Consider the following 17,723-nt stretch of genomic DNA (forward strand, 5'->3'; position numbering starts at 1 on the left):
ATAGCTGGCCAATCACAGCTCACCTCGCTTTTTCAGACCGATGAGCTTTGTAAAAATCGACGCGTTTCAGAAAGGCGGGGCATAGAGGAGAAACAATAATGTACAGTATGTGGAAAATAATGTGTTTTTTTAACCTTAAACCGCATAAACACATTTCATTACACCAAATACACAAAATACTGTTCTTTTTAGCAGCATCATGACCCCTTTAAAATGTATTTTATTCCTAGCTTCAGTCTTCAGTGTCACATGATCCTTCAAAAATCATTCCAATATGCTGATTTCTTAAATCAGTTCACCCAAATATAATATTATTTGAGTGTTTCCAAATACACTACCATTGATCAAACGTTATAGTAAATATAATGGTACACAAGATTTCTATTGAAAAAAATGCTGTTCATTGAACTTTCTATTCATCAAAGAATGAAAAAAAGGGAAGTTTTAAACACTGAACACAAATAATAATTTATAATAATTGAGCAGAAAATCAGCATATTAGAATGATTTCTGAAAGATCATCTGACACTGAAGACTGGAGTAATGATGCTGAAAATACAGCACTGCATAACAGGAATAGATTAGTTTACAATATATTCACATAGAAAACAGCTATTTTAAATTGTAATAATATTTAACAATTTGTAATGTATTTTTCTGTATTTATTATACATTTTACATTTATTATTATTTCTTTATTAAAATAGTTTGGCTAAGTATATGCAACATTTCCTACCTTTTCTCTCTCACAGGTTTTGAAAGGGAAAGAAGACACGCTGACAGGGTTTTTAGAGCCAGTGAATTTTGGTGACAGTCTGTGAGCGTCTCTTTTCAGTTAAACACATACTCCACATGAAGCTGCTCAAACGTTTCTCCTGTAGTTCACGATCTCCTCGCTCTCTGTTTCTTCAGTGCTTCTCTGAACCGTGTGTATGAGGAACACGTGTTATCATCCGGTTCTCTGGATGAGAGGATATTTCTGGGAGAAGCGGCCAGAGAAGACATTGGCACCCCAGGACCTTGTTTGTGTGAAGGGATAGAGAGCCAGGAACGACCGACTAACCCCCTCCAGAACTCAATGACAGTATGTGTCCAACAAACATAAATACACATAAAAATAATTCTCCAACAATGAGCAGTGATGTTATCAGTAAACGTGTGTGTTTGTTTCACAGGCATCTGCTCTGAAAGTGTCCACTCCTTTGACAGGAAGGAGGTACGTGCCGGAGAGCAGCGTGGGTACCCCCGTTTCCATGGCGATGCAGAGCGTGGGCCGTCTACACACTCTTCTGACAGGATTCAAATACAGACCCAGCATGAGACTCAGAGACATATTCAGGTGAGCGCAAGTTAGCTTTTGTGTAAGTCACAATCTGCTACATATTCCCAAATACAAGAAGCAGAGTACCTGCAATCACAGTTCACTGTAATCAGATTGAATGTTTTTGTATTGATTCCACTGTCCTGTGATTCCAACAAGCTTTCATTACAGGTATTTCAGTAAACTGTGATTCTAGAGCAGTGGTCACCAACCTTTTTAGGCCCAAGATCCCTGACCTCGGCCTTTATGAAAGACAAGATCTACCTATTGAAGAATTGATAGAAAAAGACATCCCAGATTGTACTTCAAATTTGAGGCCTTTTACTTAGTATTTTAATTAGTGATGCACCGATCATAGCTGATTCAGAATTCAGATTTTCTTTTCTTTTTTAACTAGCAAATTGGATTCTGATACCGATTTTTAAGCAAATTTATTTATTGGCTATTTGCTTTATAACAAACAAACTGGCTTTAAACAAAAATATCTAGCCATTTGAAATTAGAGGCAATCACTGCATTTTAATCATGATCTGCACGGGCAGTTGTTTTTGATTTGATTTTGATTAATTTCAGGATTTAAAACAAAAACAGAATGGTCTGACTTTAGGTGTTATTTAATTATTTGCTACATAAAACATCTGCACGAAACAAAAACAGCAGGTCTGAATGAGACGCACTCTCTGACAGCAGGTGGCGCATATGAACAGGGTTGCCAGGTTTTCGCAATAAAACAAGTCCAATCCCGTTTCGAGGGGGGTTCCCCTGTAAAAATCGCATTCCGGGGGTAAAACACACGTTTTTCGGCGGGGATCTTCAAGTAAAATTCACATTCCAGGGACTAAATATCACATTATTGGGGTCGCTTCAACCCGCGGATTTTTGTACTTATTTTACTTTTTTTGGGGGGGGATCTACTGGGACAGTGATAAAGATCGAGATCGATGGGTTGGCGACCACTGTTCTAGAGAGTCTAGTAAAACTGTGATTCCAGTAAGATGTTAGTCCAATAAACTGATGTAATTCCAGTGATTTCCATAAACTGAGAGCCCAGTAAATATGTGATTCCTCAGAGTCCAGTAAAATTTTGATTCCAGTTAACTTCACTACTCCATTTAGCTCCCATTCCATTGTTTCCAGTGAACTGTGATCTCACTAAAATATGTTACCAGTGATTAGTCAACTGTGTATTCCAGTATTCCACTTATGATGCCGGTCAAATGTGAAACCGGATCATCAAGGAAACTGATTCCAGTGATTGCAATGAATTGTGAACCCAGTAAAAAGTGATAACAGATGTTCGATTGAATCCTGATACCACTACAACGTGATACCACTGTTTCCAGTAAAATGTGACACGAGTTATTCCAGTGAACGGTGATTAAGTGATTCCAGTGTATTCTGATTACAGGGATTCCAGTAAAATGTGATAGTAAAGTTTGCAGTGAACTGGGATTCTAGTGATTGTGATTGCAATCATTCCAGTGACCTGTGAAATTCGCTGTGCGCTGGAATCACTGGTATTTTCTGTTTAAAAAACACAGATCAGGTGTAAGAGACCCCAGTGAGTCCATAGCAGCCAGATTGAAGGAGATGTCGGAGATTTTTCTTCAGAATTACGAGGGAACAGGAGAGGAAAACAAGAGTCTGGCGAGAGGTAGGCATCTTCATACTTCTTTATGTCATATTTTTCTAATTTTCATGGCTTTTCCCACAATTCAAACACTGATCATTTGTTGATTGATCAAATAATTTGGGCCATCCTTTTCCACAGATGTTGCAGTGAAGTATTTTTGCTTGGCTGAGGCACTTTATTACAAATCACTGGAAGTGATCATCAATCAGGAGAAGAAACGGCTTGGAGACATGGACCTGTCTGTAGGTTTCATCTTCACACAAATCTCACTATATGCCTTAAATAAGCCATGAATGGAATGTATATCCTACTGCAAAACTATTGAATACAAGCAGCACACTTAATTCTGTCTGCTGAATGTTATACCATCTCAGCGCATTCTAGAGCAGGATATATTTCACCGATCACTGATCGTCTGCTGCCTGGAGATAATCATCTTCTCATATCGACCACCGGGAGAGTTTCCCAGAGTCCTGCAAATCTTTGACCTTCCCGCTTATCATTTTTATAAGGTAATTGAATATAAAGAAAGAAAATAACCATGAAAATTGAATGCATTCATTCACAAGAGTTAAAGCCTCTCTATCTCGCTCACAGGTGATTGAGGTGTTGGTACGGGCGGAGGAGGGTCTTTTCCGGGAGGTGGTCAAACATCTGAACCATGTTGAGGAGCAGGTATTGGAATCTTTGGCATGGAAAGGAAACTCCCCGCTGTGGGAGAGCATCCGAGAGGCCAAGAACTGCGTTCCTGCCTGCCAGGAGGTCAGAACAATATAACTGCTTATAACCACATAACCAAGATCAATGATGTTTGCTGTCCCTTGTGAAAAAATAAGTACACTTTAGGATACTTTTAAAAAGAGTGCATAAATAATACACTTTAAAAGAATATACTTAAGTGCAAAATTAATTACAGGTAATGCCTCCTCAACATCTGGAAGACAGTTCAGGAAGCAACACACACACTCCCAACAAGAGTGAGTTCAGCAGTAAAATCGCAGGAGCAGTAAAAGGTACCTTGCTTTGAATGAAACAAGCACTGTGATTGAATACAAGATTATTTCTATTGAAACAAACTGAATGTTCATATTTTAATATGTTGTTTCTTTTCCTCCTGTAGGAGTTTCTCCATCCCCTACATCTCTCCATGACCGCTACAACTCGCCTCCTACTGGTACGGCCTGTCGCCGCCTCTTCATTGACGGAGATTCAACCTCTGAGACTGCTCAACGTGTCAAAGTGGCCCAGCCGTCTCTGGTCAGCCCCATCCCAGCTGGACAGACTGTGGTCACCATGGCAACAGCAACTGTCACAGCAAACAATGGCCAGACGGTCACAATACCTGTTCAAGGTGCAAAAGAATCTATGATCATCAATTTACCATCAGTAACTTTATGAGTCTGTTATTAAGTAGGTGATGCCACAGAAAAAATGCTACTCTGAGCAATCTAAACACAGATTCTTCAACTTAAAAAAAAAAAAAAGACTGCCACTGTGAAGCACGTAAGATGTGCTGCTGCTCCATGAATAGTCATTCATAAATCCCTAAGCAGATCTAGACAGGTGGTGCTGGGGGAGGTGGAGGGTTTCAGAAGAACCACCAGCTTAAAGCAAACACTGAATTAGACTATTTAAAAGTTGAGCAAGCAATCTCATTGGCTGCAGAATGAGCAGAGGCCAATCAGCCTGTGCCATGTAGAGTTCCTGACTGAACTAGATATATACTAGATAAATAAAATAATAAAATAAATTAATATAATATACATTTTCTTAAATTACAAAAAAAAAAAAAATAATAATAATTTCCACTTATACAGAATATGGTATCTTACAATTATTTTATTTTGATTACAATTTTGATTCTTAAAGTTTTTAACATCTTTACACTGTTTGCAGGAATAGCAAATGAAAACGGTGGCATCACGTTCATCCCGGTGCAGGTGAGCGTGACAGGGCAGAGTGGGGGGGCTCTGCCAACCCTCAGTGCCCAGGCTCTGACGGGCACCCTGACTGCCCAGCAGCTGACGGTAACACCCACAGGCACAGTCCAGAACAACCCCAGCCCTGCCAAACCAGACAGGAAGAGTCCTCAGCAGGGAACACCCACCAAACGAGCACAGAAGACCGGCTCCCTCTGCCTGTTCTTCCGCAAGGTACAGTAAGATCTGTTCTTCTGAAACCCTCCACCTCCCCCAGCACCACCTGTCTACATCTGCTACAGGATTTATGTGTGCCTATTTATGCAGTAGCAGCATATCTAACATGCTCACAGCAGTGTGTCTATTGGCAGTAGCAAGTCCAGCAGCAGCAATGTGCGTAGCAGATCTAGTCCACCAAAAGCCAAAAATCAATAGACGTCATTCAACCCTAAATAATGCCCCTTTCCCCCATCAGGTATATCACCTTGCTAGTGTGCGTCTCAGAGACTTGTGTGCTAAATTGGACATTAGCACAGATTTGCGCAGGAAAATCTGGACATGTTTTGAGTATTCGCTAGTGCACTGCACTGACCTCATGATGGACCGACATCTGGACCAGCTCCTCATGTGTGCCATCTATGTCATGACTAAGGTATTTAAACATCATTTATCACACAAAAGTTATAGGTATTCATAGGTGTATTTATACGTAATTGGTCATATTCTAGACATTTGTTCCAGTTTTTGTCCCCAAATTAAAGTACAGTTTAATGTTTGTCAAAATGTTATTAATGTAATGCAATGATGTGTGAAATCGTGGTTGCAAGTTACAGTATGTCACACGTAACTTTTTTATTTCAAAAGCGCAAGAAAAATGGCCGCTTTAACGGTTTTGTCGATTTTTCAGGTGACGAAAGAGGATAAGTCCTTTCAGAACATCATGAAGTGCTACAGATCTCAACCTCAGGCCAGCAGCAGTGTGAGTGTAACTTCAGCGCATGTGTAAAACAATGAGAGATGATAAACATATTAATGAAGATGACAATGGTATGTCAGGTATACAGGAGCGTGCTGATCTCTGGAAGGAAGAGACGCCACTCAGGAAACAGTGAAAACACCCACAGACAGTGCTCACCTACAGAGGGAGGACAAGAACAAGGTAACACACATTTTACAGAGCTTTTGTCACTGGACAGTCTGCTATTTTTGTAGTTCTGTAATTTACACACCCGCAAAATCGCATGATGCGCCCACTTGATTCTGGTGAATAGGAAATCCAGTGCTAAAACAATGCAGACATAGTGCAAATAAACACCACTATCAGCAGGTTCATTTCATTCTTTGTGAATGTTCTCAAGATATTTTGTTCTGTATTTGTGGCCTTTGAACCCGTATGATGCATTCTGGTCTGTTTTGACCAAGAAGAGATACATGAAATTTCTGAAGAATGCATTACTATAACATTATATTACTATAATATTAGAATAAAATTACTCTGGAATGCTTTCAAACTAAATATAATCATTCAACTTGCATAGAAATTGTGTGTGTGTGTGTGTGTGTGTGTGTGTGTGAATTTCTATGCAGGTAAAATTATTATATTTAGTTTGAAAACATTCCAGAGTAATATTAATGTTGTTTTGTTAGAAAATGAATGTTGGTTTCATAAATTTTGACTTTTTTTTTGAGCACTCATTAATCATAAGTCAGAGTAATTAAATTAAATTAATTGATGTCAATGTTAATACTGGTAATTCTCAGATTGTATAGTCTTATAAATTTCATATTTAATACATTTGGTTTCTTGCATCACAGTGGTATTAATGATAACGGTATTTTGTTATGACTGTTTTAATGCCACCAGGTCCAAACCGACCCAGGAATGCAGAAATCGTTTGCAGGTTGTTAATTCATTATAATGACTTCGTGTTATTCCGCTTTACAGCCAGCGGTGAGAGCAGTCCCGTGTCCATGCGCTCCAACAGCACTCTGCCCATTCCCCAGCCCAGCAGCACCCCATCTACCCCGACCCGGGCCCCTGGGGTCCCCCAAGAGCAGGAGGAGGAGAGGGGAGACCTCATTTGTTTCTACAACAACGTCTACATCAAACAGATCAAGCAGTTTGCTCTGCGTTACTCCAGCAACTCGCCGAAAAATGGGGTAAATATTGCCCATTTTCTGTATTACTGTGGTTTCAAGTCAAGTCACCTTTATTTCTATATAGGGATGCACCGATACCATTTTTTAAAGACCGAGTACGAGTACGAGTATGAGTACATGAGCTCAGTATCGGGCCCGATACCGATACCAGTATCGGTATCGGTGCATCCCTATTTCTATAGCACTTTATAAAATACAAATTTTCAGAGCAGCTTCACAGTAATAAACAGGAGACAAATTCAAATTCTCTCAAGCTCTCAAAAGACAAGTGTCATCATTCAGCTCCAGTCAGTTCAGTGTTGATTCAGATTTAGAACTGCAGTTGTGTGTGTGTTTGCAGGCTGAAGCTCCTCCCCTCTGTCCCTATCCGTCAGTCCGCATTGGCTCTCCACGCCGGGTGCTCCTGTCCCACAATCACTCCATCTACATCTCTCCACACAAGACCGGCAGCCCTATTACTCCTCGAGACAGGATCTTCTACTATGTCAGCTCAAGCCCATCCAATGTAAAAGAACTAAATATTATCATAAAAACATTTCCTGTTCAGATTCACTCTTCAGATTCATCAAAACGTAGTTCTTAAATTATCACTTTATCTCACAGCGGCTGCGAGAGATTAACAGCATGATCCGAACGGGTGAGACGCCCACCAAGAAGCGAAGTATTGCCCTCGAGGAAGAGCAGCAGTCTCCCGCCAAAAGGCTCTGCCAGGAGAATCAGACGGCTCTGCTCAGACGCCTGCAGGATGTGGCCAACGACCGAAGCTCCTCCCACTGATGAGTCCACAACATCAACACCCGTAAAGATATAAGTCGCCCACAATACATAGGCTACGTTCACAGTGTCAGTGTTTTGGATTGACAACTGTATTTACTCACAGACATGAGTCTCAAAATGTCCTGTCCACACAACAGCTTATGATAGAGGATTGAATACTGTCTGTTTGAATGTGCAACTGAAGTCAAGCCTGTATTCTATAGAGCACGACCATCAGTTCTGGAAGTAATAAAGCCATTTATGTTTTCCATAGGGAAAACAGAAGTTGTTAATCAATGGTATATGCTTTTGTTGAAGCAATCAGTTTGCATTATTTTAACTTATGTTTTAAATAATCGTGTTTAACAGCAGAATCCCTGATGAAAAATGTCTCAGGTTACGTATGTAACCATGGTTCCCTGAGAAGGGAACGAGACACTGCGTCCTCTAGGGGTCGCTATGGGGAACGCCTCCAGCGTGACCGGTGTCTGAAGCATACATGTAAACGCACCAATGCTATTGGCCAGCGACAGCCTATGACGTCATCACCGGCGCGACCACAGTATAAAAGGATGCCAGGAGAACACGTCATCCACTTCTTCATCTGAAGCTTACGTCCGAAGCATGGCAAGGAGACTAGAGGACGCAGTGTCTCGTTCCCTTCTGAGGGAACCATGGTTACATACGTAACCTGAGACGTTCCCTTCCGAGGGAACTTCGAACTGCGTCCTCTAGGGGTCGCTATGGGGAACGGTATACCCATGCCACCATGCTGAGGGGAGTGCATGCCAACACTGAGGCGAGCACTAAGTACCAACTCAACCAAATCAGAGGAGCTGCCCCTAGGACGTTTCTGACGGCTGTTAGTGATATGATCTCCTACGGCCAAAAAGGCCCGAGCTGTGCCAAAAAACTTACCTGCAAGGGCTGGCTTATGAAAAACCCAAGCCCAGGGCAAAGCTCAAGGCTTGGAATCATAAAGAAAGGATTCCTTTAAGGGCTGGCAAAAACCCATATCCTGGCTTGCAACACAGGGGCTACTTCCCGCTCTGAGAGTGTAAGATACCCAGGGGACTAGTAGCAACACCCTGTCTACAAAGTGTGTACATGGAGAGTGGGGCCCAAGGTAAAACCGGGGCCAGAACCAACTCAGAGAAAGGGGACGAGGTCAGCATCGTGCCACCCTTACCCAACAAGGGTTTTTAAAAAGGTGCACAAAGACAAGCGTGCACACCTGACATGAATATGGACTAGAAAAAGTGCCCAAAGAACTAGCGTGAGCACTTACCATAGATATGGATTTAGAAATACCGTTACTAAAGCCACAGCAACCACGCTCAGGAGGGAGCGGCGTGCTCATAGAAACCCCTCGGAAAAGAGGGAGCACTACCAAGCTCAACCATACAGGTATCAACAGAGATACAGCAGAAGAAAGAAGCCCAGGAATCCGGGGCCTAAATCCACTCAGAGAAAGGGGACGAAGTAGATCGCGTCACCCTTACCATAAAGGATTTTAGGAGCACTACCAAGCTCAACCATACAGGTATCAACAGAGATAGAGCAGAAGAGTGAAGCCCAGGAAATCCGGAGCCTAAATCCACTCAGAGAAAGGGGACGAAGTAGATCGTGTCACCCTTACCATAAAGGATTTTAGAAAGGTGCGCAAAAGCCCAGCGTGCACACCTACCATGATTATGGAATTTAAAGAAGTGCACAGAGAGCTAGCATGTGCCCTTAACTATAGCGGCAAAAACCCCAGGAGCAAGATTGTCGACTCTCTGCAGATCGTTCCGACAATCCGTCCCATCCAGATTGTAATGACCCACCCGCAGAGAGGGGAGCACCATGCTCAGAACGCAGATAGAACTCCCAATAGGGGGAGCTGCAAACTCCCACCATAGAAATAATTGACCAAGGAAGTCACAAAAAGACTTTACTACTTGGTGTGCATCATATGATTATGGGAGCAACGCTCTCGATCCTAGGCTGAGGCAAGCCCTCAGGCTCAGTCAAAAAAACCCAGCTCAGGTCTAAAGAGGCCCCTCAAGGCGAGACCGAGCAACTCTCAAAGGCCCGCAGGCCCTGAGGTTGCAGTACTCATACTGAGGACATGAATGACCAATGAGGCTTCTCGGGGGAGCCTACCAACTCGGAGTCGAAGTCCAGCCAGCACGGGGTTTACAAGCCATCAGGATCCTTCCAGTCAGCATAAGTGATGTATCCTCAGCGAGGCTCACTGGAAGAGAAAGGAAATGCTTCCATCTAAGAATGAAACAGTATAACATACATGTTAGAAAAAGGAATCTCAGCAGAGACTGAGATATTAAAACAACGCAGGACAAGAGGCACTGTAATACAAAAAACTAGTCAAGGCTAGCAAAGAAGACATGGATCATACTCACCCACCATGGCCACCTGTCTCCCCCGGACCTTCAGTAGGTAGTTCTTCTTACCATGATTAGGGCAGGAAAGGGTTAACAGGGGAATTGGGGGAGAAAGACGAGGGTAGATGTAAATAACCTAAGAGGGAGATCCGTCCCGGTCCGGACGAGCGTGTTGGGAACGCCTCGTCTGGATCACCTCCCTCAGGTCTTGCCTCTGACCCCTCGACTCACGCCGCCTTCTAGACCGCAATAGATCTGCCCATGGCAGTAGCGGTCTGTTTGGTGGCACGGAGAGCGAGATCCGTAGTGCAGCGCAGCTCAGACACTTCTTCAGGGGAAAGACCCTGACCTTTATCCAGGTCTTTCAGCAGGTCAGCCTGGTAGGCTTGCAAAATTGCCATGGTATGCAATTTACTGCTGCTGCGTACGCCCTGCCATTCAGACGAGATGTCATTTGAAGGGCTCTGGATGGCAAGGAGGGAGTCTTAAGAGAGGATGTCTCTCCCATAGCGAGATAGCAGGCTAGCATCTCTTCAATGGGGGGTATCCTCTCATATCTGCGAAGAGAACTAATTTTTCCAAGTCTTCTCAATCTCCACACGAAGATCAGGAAGAAAAGGAAGACTCACCTGGGCTGGAGGGTTATGGTCAGAAAGATAGCGCTCATCGAGCCGACTGCGAGGCGCCACCTTCTTAGTCCACTTCCACGTCAAGGCTTGACTGGCGCGTTCCATAACCTAATGCAGCTCCTCATACGCAGGGCAGGAGGTTTGAGAGGACTCAGTCTCAACTTCCTCGTCCACCTCTGACATCTCCTGCTCTTCCTGGCCAGCAGAGCACTAGCCGCTGGATCGGATGACGTCAGAGAAATAAAGTCATCCTCCAGCAGCTCACTCTCGTCCACGACCGATGAACGAGAAAGGGAAAGCCCCTTCTTTAATTCATTGGCCAGGTCCACCTGAGAACCCCATGAGCTCAGTTTCCTCCGTGCCTCAGCAGCGGCGGGGCCTGAGCCCTGAGGAACCGATGGCTGACCCTCTTTCCTCGAAAAAATGGCCAAACGAGAGCGGAGCTTCCTCATGGAAAAAAGCTCACAATTAATGCATGCCGTCCCCTCAAGGACGTCACGCGCGTGCTCTTCGCCCAAACATATGACGCAAAGGTTGTGTGTGTCATCGGGTGTCAAATAACGTGGACACAGATCCACACATCTCCTAAACGCCTTGCTAGTGCTCGCCATAATAGTATCAAACAGAAACAACGTTCTTACCAGTATGCACTTCAAACAAGAGGATCACGTGTTCTTGTGTGATGAGGTCATAGGCTGTCGCCGGCCAATAGCATTGGTGCGTTTGCATGTATGCTTCAGACTCCGGTCACGCTGGAGGCGTTCCCCATAGCAACCCCTAGAGGACGCAGTTCGAAGTTCCCTCAGAAGGGAACTACATTACCCATTATGCTGTACAGAAAATTACACCAATCAGAGAGTCGCAGTGAAAAAATAGTGTCAAAGGAGCACTGAGCTCCACCCACTCCCATGAAGCACCGCAAATGATGTAATCGGGTCTCCAATGCTCTGAAAACACTTAAATATTCCAATATAAAAATACTGCATATTTTGCAATAAACTTTAAATATATTGTTTCTATATAATGTATCAACAACTTTAAATGGATAGGTTTTTTTTTTCCCCATCATTTTTAATTCAGTTATGACATTCACAATTCTTGTAGCTGGTTGATTTGGTTCATGGCTTATAATGCTTTAGTGAAGATATTTTTTAATCGCTATTGGAAAAAATGAATGGAAATAAATACTTCCAGAACCAGTGTTGCTGAAAAAGTGGGTGAGCACTGTCAAACTCTATTTGTGACCTGTAACCATAGCGACAGTCACTGAAGTAAGTATCAGTGTGATTTATTGTGATTTGACAACCGCATTGTGTGAATGTAACCGTATTAAGGACTGAAATACAGGACTGATAACCATATACTGCTGCTGTGTGAATGTGGCCATAGATTCATTTATGAGATTATTTTACCCAGTGGCACTTAGAAACATGAATTTATATTTAAAGGAATCTAAAAAAATACTCCAAAAAACGGTTATTATTTTGTTGTTTCTTACGTAAAACAAAAGGAATTTTTGTTTTTCCAAACAACTTTGGAATATAGCATGCCGCCCTGCACATGACAGAAAAAAGTAAGATACCGTGTCCACAAATTAAGAATGTTTTCCCACTACTTATTAATTTGTGGCCATGTTGTACCAATTTGTTCCCTTAATTTAGGTAAATCATGGCCATGTTGCACTAATTTGTTTTCATGTCCCAGAAAATTCTGGGAAGGTGTGGAACGACATGAGGGTGAGTAAATGATGACATAATTTTCATTTTTGGGTGAACTTTATTTAGTGGCCAAGTTGTATTAATGAATTTTCTTTTTAACTTAATTTAATTTGAATTTAGTTAATTAATTATACCATGATTTAACCAAAACGAGGAAACAAATTAGTACGTTCTGACAATTTACCGAAAACAAGGGAGCAAATGAATAATTTGTGGGAAATAGTTCTTAAATCCATGATATCTTTTGTTTACCAGCATGTCATGTGCGGAGAAGCGTGAAGATTTGTCGAAATATCTAATTTGTGTTAAACAAAAAGAAATTATGGGATTTGAAAGATATGATAATTTTATTTTGGGGAGGAACATCGCTTTAAAGCCATTTTCAATAAATAACAGGTAATGGCTATAAAAAAGATCACCATCTAATTAATCACAATTAAAATGATCAGTCACGATCAACCAATGATCTAAGCTCAGATATTTTTTAAGCTAAAAGAGTATTTTGTAGACACAGAAATGCTCGGACGTGTCATAAGACTGAAGGAGATTTGAAGCACTTAACGACGGATTTGTTTGCAGGTCTTGCTCTGAGTTTACGGTGTGTGTTTTATAAAGAGTTATTTTTCATAGAGTTTTATAATGTATAGTGTTCAGAGATGTATGTGAGCTCGAAGTGTCCGTGGATTTGCTGTCTTGTACGTGTGTAAGGCTGGTTTATATATTTATGCTATTTTTAACTTTAGTTTGTTAGACGAATAACATCAGGTAACAATTATGTTATTAGTAGGAACTGAGTGCTTTTTTGATGTATTTATTTGGCCATGTTGTTCTCTGCATGCATTAGACGTGTTAGAATCTTATTTCCTCTTCAGTTCTGAAAGGAGTTTATTCAGTAGTTTCTGCTCGCTAACATAAGATCATTTTTCCTTTCCTCACTTTTGAAAGATGATGTGTTTGTTGTAAGTGCCTTTTCTCCTGAACCCTTTGCCTTTCCTGATAATCTCTGTGCTTTACACAGCAGCCCAGCATTAAATTATCATCCAACATTAATAAATTTGTTTGTAAAACAAACAAAAAAACATCTTAAGTTGTGCTATTCTAGTCTACTCTACGCTGTTTTTAACCAAGATGGACTGAAATATTGACTTAAATATGCCATTATTTCAGACTGCTTTCCAACGATCATGATTGCTAGTGCAGTGTTATTTTAGTATTGTATACTATATACTTAGTATTATATACTTTGTGTATTATTATATTTTTTTGCAATTAGCATTTATTTTTGTTTTGTATTTTCATTTAATTTTAGTATTTTATATATATATATATATATATATATACACACACACACACGTTATTACACGCATAGAATATGTGCTAGAGGACACACACATATATAGCATTAGTTTTAGTAATTTTAGTACTTAGGGTTAAAAAAGTACACAGTATGAATAAAGACGAAAAAACAAACACACAAAATAATAAATAATGGCAAATCTATTTAAGAAATGTATTGTATGTTTGCTGTGTTTTTAGTAGTAGCAGTATTTAAAAGATTGATCACATTCTGTGATTGCCATTAATAAACAAACAGATAAACAAAACAAAAACAGACAATTGATGATTTGCAGTGTAGGCTTAATAAATGTTTAACATTATGGCTTTCAAATGTGTTAAATGACTATAAATTTGCAGTTTTCAGTTGTTACGCCATCAATTTCTACTATATAGGACTTGAAAGTGGGAAAAAATAAAAAGGTTGTGCCTTGGTGTCATATAGTATAATACATTTTTACCAGCAGATGGAGCACTAGAGTTATGGATTTGTATTATCATATGTTCACACAAAGGCCTGTAAACGTGACTTTTGCAGATGCTTCTAGTGTAATGAAGCTCTGCTGTAATTAATGATTTCTATAGTGTTTTCTATTTCTATTAATGTTTCTATAGAGTGATGCTTATATGAATTTTCTAGTTATTTTTCAACTCTAAATCTGTTGTAGCAGCACAAAGAGCAGGTGAACTTAAGACCGAAAAAGACAAAAACTGACACAAATACTGTCAGAAAGAAAAACATAGGAGCTTAAAAAAATTAAGTACATTAAAATTAAAAGCCTACTGTATAAAAAGCACCAAGCTGCTATAAAAACAGACCTGGACAGGATCTGCTCTTGTATTTTAACCCGAACAGGACAGAAGTGTGGACTGAAGCCACATGTAATGTTGTGTCACCAGCAAACTTCAAAGAGTGTGAAGCAGACACAGAGTCTGTCCTCTGAGCTCAGATATCGCGGGGTTATCAAATCTAGAGCACACTATGATCATACTAATCACACAATAAGCAGCAGTGAGCTGGAGCCAGACGACCTGAATCATCTTACATGATTCAGCATTACTCACAAACGCACTGTATGAATTTAATATCGAAACCTACCTCAGCTAGAGGATAAATAAAGTCTACTCACATGAATGTTTATCTTCTGAGGCGAAATAAAGAAAGAATGTCTTAGAAACAGGAATCCTGTGTTTACCTTGTAATCCCGAGTAGTGCATTTCAAGCTTTCACACTAGGATTGACGTGTTAACTGCTTGTCTAAAATGTCGCAATGTAAATCGATTAATTAATAATTAAACCCTTCATAACTCCAGTTCACGTCTATCCCGCCGCCACCGTTCGACACGCTTAACGGTTTTTCTTTAAATTTCTTGCGATTGTATAAAGTTAATGAATATTTAATGAGGAACGCATAAGGGCGGTTTTTGATTGGTTGTAACCAAGCGGCAACCTCCCGCTCTCTCTCGTGAAGCCAACAAGGAAGTGACTTAAACTGTAATTCGTCAACTGGCCACGCGGTGACGCGCTGCCAAGATGGAGACGGCCGCCTCCGCCCACTTTTGAGCATCAAAAACGCTCCTCGGAAATCTACGGGTGGCGTCACGGACACTACGTCCATGTTTTTATACAGTCTATGGTTGTAACTCAATAACTTGCTGACAAGTTGCTGATAGATAGACGTACCTTTATCTGTGACTTAAGGAGCAATCGATCATAAATGGTATTAATGCTTATACTGTATAGACGGCAATTTATTTATTTATTTATTTACTTAAAATAAATAAATAATTAAAATAAATACATATACATTCATACATACATAAACTTGAAACATCACCCAGGGTCAAAAGTTAAAAAGTTTAATCAGAAAAGAATATCCGTAGGCATATGGGCGCAAGCATTCGAGTCTCTTCTACATCTGATATTGTTCTTATATATGGAATTATTCACTTCATTGTCATGCTTAGCCTACTGTATATGGAGTTTTGCTGCAAAAATCTGTTCTTAGTCATGCAGGGATCATTTATGGAGTCTATAATTAGTGATCAAACATCAAGACATTATCTAATGGCTGAATAGAACGGCTGAGGGACACCTGTGTTGATTTGACCTCCATCCTCATCATTATTGTGGAAGTGATTCAGAGCTTCTGGGAACTGTATGTGTGAGTCTCAGCACTTCTGCATCTGAGTCTGAATGAAAGCCGGCCATAGCTGAGGCCGTGAGTCAGTGTGTGATCTCAGCGTCTGAAATATGACCACATACTTCTCTCAGACGGCTCGTTCAGCATCGCTAAGAGCCCGGGATGGTTATTATGTTGCATTTCATCATTAAGTGGCCTCAAAAAGAATCTGGGTCTGAATCTCAGTGGGTTGGATTGGATTAGATTAAAATATAAAAGCAAGTGGCATTTGTTTGTTTATTTATTTATTTATTTATTTATTACCATTGAAGCAAAACATTTTACAAAATGAAGTAAAAACTCTTAAAACAACTGAGTGATTTTGTCATTTCCTCTTATTATCTGACACTCCCTCTTATTCAGTTGAAAATGCTATTTTCTGCATATTCTATCACAAATTAAATGATACAGTCATACACACACAACGCACAATATGCAAGTAAAAAAATGAAAGAAAAAAATAAATTTGAGCATTTCATATTACAGTTTTTCTCAGTCGCTTTGGTACATTTCTCAGATCAGAATTGAAATTCTCAAAACTACCTGTTCAATCTTCACATCATTGTGTCACTTGTGCACATCAAAAAAGCAGTTTCTCATTTCTTTGAACAAGTTGCAAATGCTTTGGTACATCCATGCAAATGATTATGTACAATTCTCTGCTGTTTCCTACATTATCAATTGCTTATGTCATGTTGATCAAAATGTATTATAATGGGTCTCTGTTGAATAGTCTCACCCCCCACAACATTTAGGCATTAGTTCATAGCATAAGTCTTTACATGCAAAATGGTTGAACAAGTTGTCATAATATGTCAAGCATATTTCTATACATTTCCATTAGACTTTTTTTCTAAATCTGTCCTGCATTGGTAAATTGCTCCCAGGTGAATCTTGATTTTCTCTAACGAAGGTGCATCTCATGAACCATCAACTGGCAAGTATATATATAGCCGGAGCACAACACAATGTTTCAATGTCTGACAATGGAAGGACAAGGAATTGGACGGGGTCAACAGCCAGAGAGAAGAGGAAGAAGAGGAGGAAGAGGAGTGAGGCTGCGTGGCGGAGGAGTTTGGAGGCAAAACAGAGGAAGAGGCCGAGGACATATGCGTGTTCCTGATGAGATGCATTAATATGTTCACTGTTCAAAAGTTTATTTCAATATTATTACATTATTATATTATTAATACATTCAGTATCATTGAATGTTCTATTTAAAAATTAAATATTATTATAATTTAAAATAAAATTTTTATTGCAATATATTGTAAACTGTAATTTATTCCAGTGATGCAGTGCTGAATTTCCAGCATCATTACTCCAGTCTTCAGTGTCACATGATCCTTCAGAAATCATTCTGATATGCTGATTTGCGGAAGAAACATTTCTGATTATTATCAATGTTGAAAACCATTATGATGCAGAATATTTTTGTGTAACCATGATACATTTTTTCGTTTTTTTCCAGGATTTTTTAAAACTAGATTAGATAGATGATAGACAGACAGAGACAGACAGACAGATAGATAGATAGACAGACAGACAGACATATAGATAGCTAGATAGATAGATGATAGACAGACAGACAGACAGATGATAGATAGACAGACAGACAGACGATAGATAGACAGATAGATAGATAGATGATAGACAGACAGACAGATGATAGATAGACAGACAGA

General features: G+C 40.3%; 1 protein-coding gene across 3 annotated transcripts in view; it reads left to right on the top strand.

The window, feature by feature from the left end:
• The window catches only part of LOC107723977 (retinoblastoma-like protein 2), a 19,959-nt gene extending 11,875 nt beyond the window's left edge, over positions 1–8,084 (top strand). For 2 of the 3 annotated variants that reach the window (XM_016532711.1, XM_016532713.1), the window contains 16 exons: positions 753–817; positions 913–1,084; positions 1,176–1,339; positions 2,863–2,975; positions 3,093–3,196; positions 3,329–3,466; positions 3,552–3,716; positions 3,871–3,967; positions 4,075–4,305; positions 4,851–5,107; positions 5,349–5,525; positions 5,781–5,852; positions 5,930–6,032; positions 6,819–7,033; positions 7,374–7,538; positions 7,637–8,084. In XM_016532711.1, the coding sequence (XP_016388197.1) occupies positions 753–817; positions 913–1,084; positions 1,176–1,339; positions 2,863–2,975; positions 3,093–3,196; positions 3,329–3,466; positions 3,552–3,716; positions 3,871–3,967; positions 4,075–4,305; positions 4,851–5,107; positions 5,349–5,525; positions 5,781–5,852; positions 5,930–6,032; positions 6,819–7,033; positions 7,374–7,538; positions 7,637–7,810 (2,412 nt within the window). In that variant the 3' untranslated portion in view covers positions 7,811–8,084. The remainder of the gene's footprint in view (positions 1–752; positions 818–912; positions 1,085–1,175; positions 1,340–2,862; positions 2,976–3,092; positions 3,197–3,328; positions 3,467–3,551; positions 3,717–3,870; positions 3,968–4,074; positions 4,306–4,850; positions 5,108–5,348; positions 5,526–5,780; positions 5,853–5,929; positions 6,033–6,818; positions 7,034–7,373; positions 7,539–7,636) is intronic. The other variant, XM_016532714.1, reaches the window with a different exon arrangement.
• The last annotated feature ends 9,639 nt before the right edge of the window (positions 8,085–17,723 follow it).

The sequence above is a fragment of the Sinocyclocheilus rhinocerous genome, unplaced genomic scaffold (genome assembly GCF_001515625.1).
Source record: "Sinocyclocheilus rhinocerous isolate Xijiao unplaced genomic scaffold, SAMN03320098_v1.1 scaffold63, whole genome shotgun sequence".
NCBI classification, from domain to species: Eukaryota; Metazoa; Chordata; class Actinopteri; order Cypriniformes; family Cyprinidae; genus Sinocyclocheilus; species Sinocyclocheilus rhinocerous.